Below are 1,343 nucleotides of genomic sequence, written 5' to 3'. Positions count from 1 at the left end.
CGAGGGCGTCGTCGGCCCAAAATCTTCCGCAGCAACTTCACGAGCGGCAGGCGGCCCAGGGCGGCGGCGTACTGCAGGGGCGTGCGGCGCGTCGGGGCATCGGTCGCGCGGCGGCGGCGGCGCGGGTCGTGGACGTCGGCCTCGTGGGTCGAGCCGTAGGCGTCGACGGTGGCGCCGAGCTCGACGAGGGCGCAGAGGGTGGTGCCGTCGCCGGCGCGGACGGCAGCTAGCAGAGGCGTCTCGCCGGTGACGGAGGGAACGTCGGGGGAGACGAGGCCGCGGGCGATGAAGAGGCGCACGACATCGTCTTGGCGCGAGGCGATGGCCGTGAAGAAGTGGTAGACTATGCTGCTGCAGAGGCGGTAGGTGTTGGGGGAAAGGGAGGGGGCGCCTGGAGGATCGTTGCTGCTGCTGCTCCTGTTGCTCCTGTTGTTCCTGTTGGCGCGGTCGGTGGCATTCCGGGCTGGGCGGTCGGCTGGGACAGAAGTGCCATGCCAGGTTGGCGCGGGCGGGATGGCCGTGATGGGCAGGATGAGGTCGGGGCAGATGGCGATGAAGGCGTCTAGGCTGTCGAGGAAATCGTTAGGGCTCGTTGACTCGTCGGCCTCTGGTTCGTAGGGCGGCAGGACGTCGGGCTCGTGTGGATAGGGCGGCAGGGGGACATGGAGGGGGATATGGCGGGGTTGAGGGTCAGGCTGGGGTTGGGAGCCTGGCTGAGGTCGAGATACCGAGTGGATGCTGGCTCCTGGGGAGTGAGCACGGTCGACGGCACTCGGTGTCGTCGCTGAGGTAGGTGCAGAAGTAGGAGCATCGGCCATGGATATGGGAGGCATAGCATCTGGTGATGGTTCGCGATGCATTGTTGTATGGAACAGCTAGATGATGGTGATGATGGTGGTGCTGCTGGGTCATACAGCAGATGGGGCGATGTCGCGGAGTTGGTGATGATAATGATGCCAATAATGATGATGATGATGATGATGATGATGATGATGCAGCAGATGTGATGCTGCAGCAGATATGATGCTGCAGCAGATGTGATGATGCACCAGACGGGATGATGTCGTATCGTAAGAGCAAGAAAATGACATGGCCTGAAAACATTCGAGGAGACCCCAGGTTATATTCAACATGGCAGCGAAGCAGCGCAGGACCATCACGTCTTGGTGGAAGGCGCTCATCGCGTGCTGTTGCGCCGTGAAGCTCGAGGCTTGAGGCTGGCAGCCATTGACCTGGGGGCGGTGGCGCAGACGGCACTAGGCCGGGGGCTGCCTGGACTCCCTGGACTCCCTGGACTCCCTGGGACTGACTGCCTGTAGACCCCTGGAAGGGCCCTGGAATTT

The 1,343-nt window shown here is 63.1% G+C and overlaps 1 protein-coding gene across 1 annotated transcript; it reads right to left on the bottom strand.

Annotated features, from left to right (window-relative positions):
• VDBG_03279 (predicted protein) lies at positions 1-860 on the bottom strand (the record flags this gene model as incomplete). Its single annotated transcript, XM_003007094.1, has 1 exon — positions 1-860. A coding segment is annotated over one exon (858 nt), but the record flags the coding sequence as incomplete, so codon positions are not given.
• Between the last annotated feature and the right edge of the window lie 483 nt (positions 861-1,343).

The sequence above is a fragment of the Verticillium alfalfae genome, genomic scaffold, assembly GCF_000150825.1.
Source record: "Verticillium alfalfae VaMs.102 supercont1.3 genomic scaffold, whole genome shotgun sequence".
Taxonomy (NCBI): domain Eukaryota; kingdom Fungi; phylum Ascomycota; class Sordariomycetes; order Glomerellales; family Plectosphaerellaceae; genus Verticillium; species Verticillium alfalfae.
Note: the sequence above shows the minus strand (reverse complement) of the source record. Positions and strands in the feature narration are given on the sequence as shown.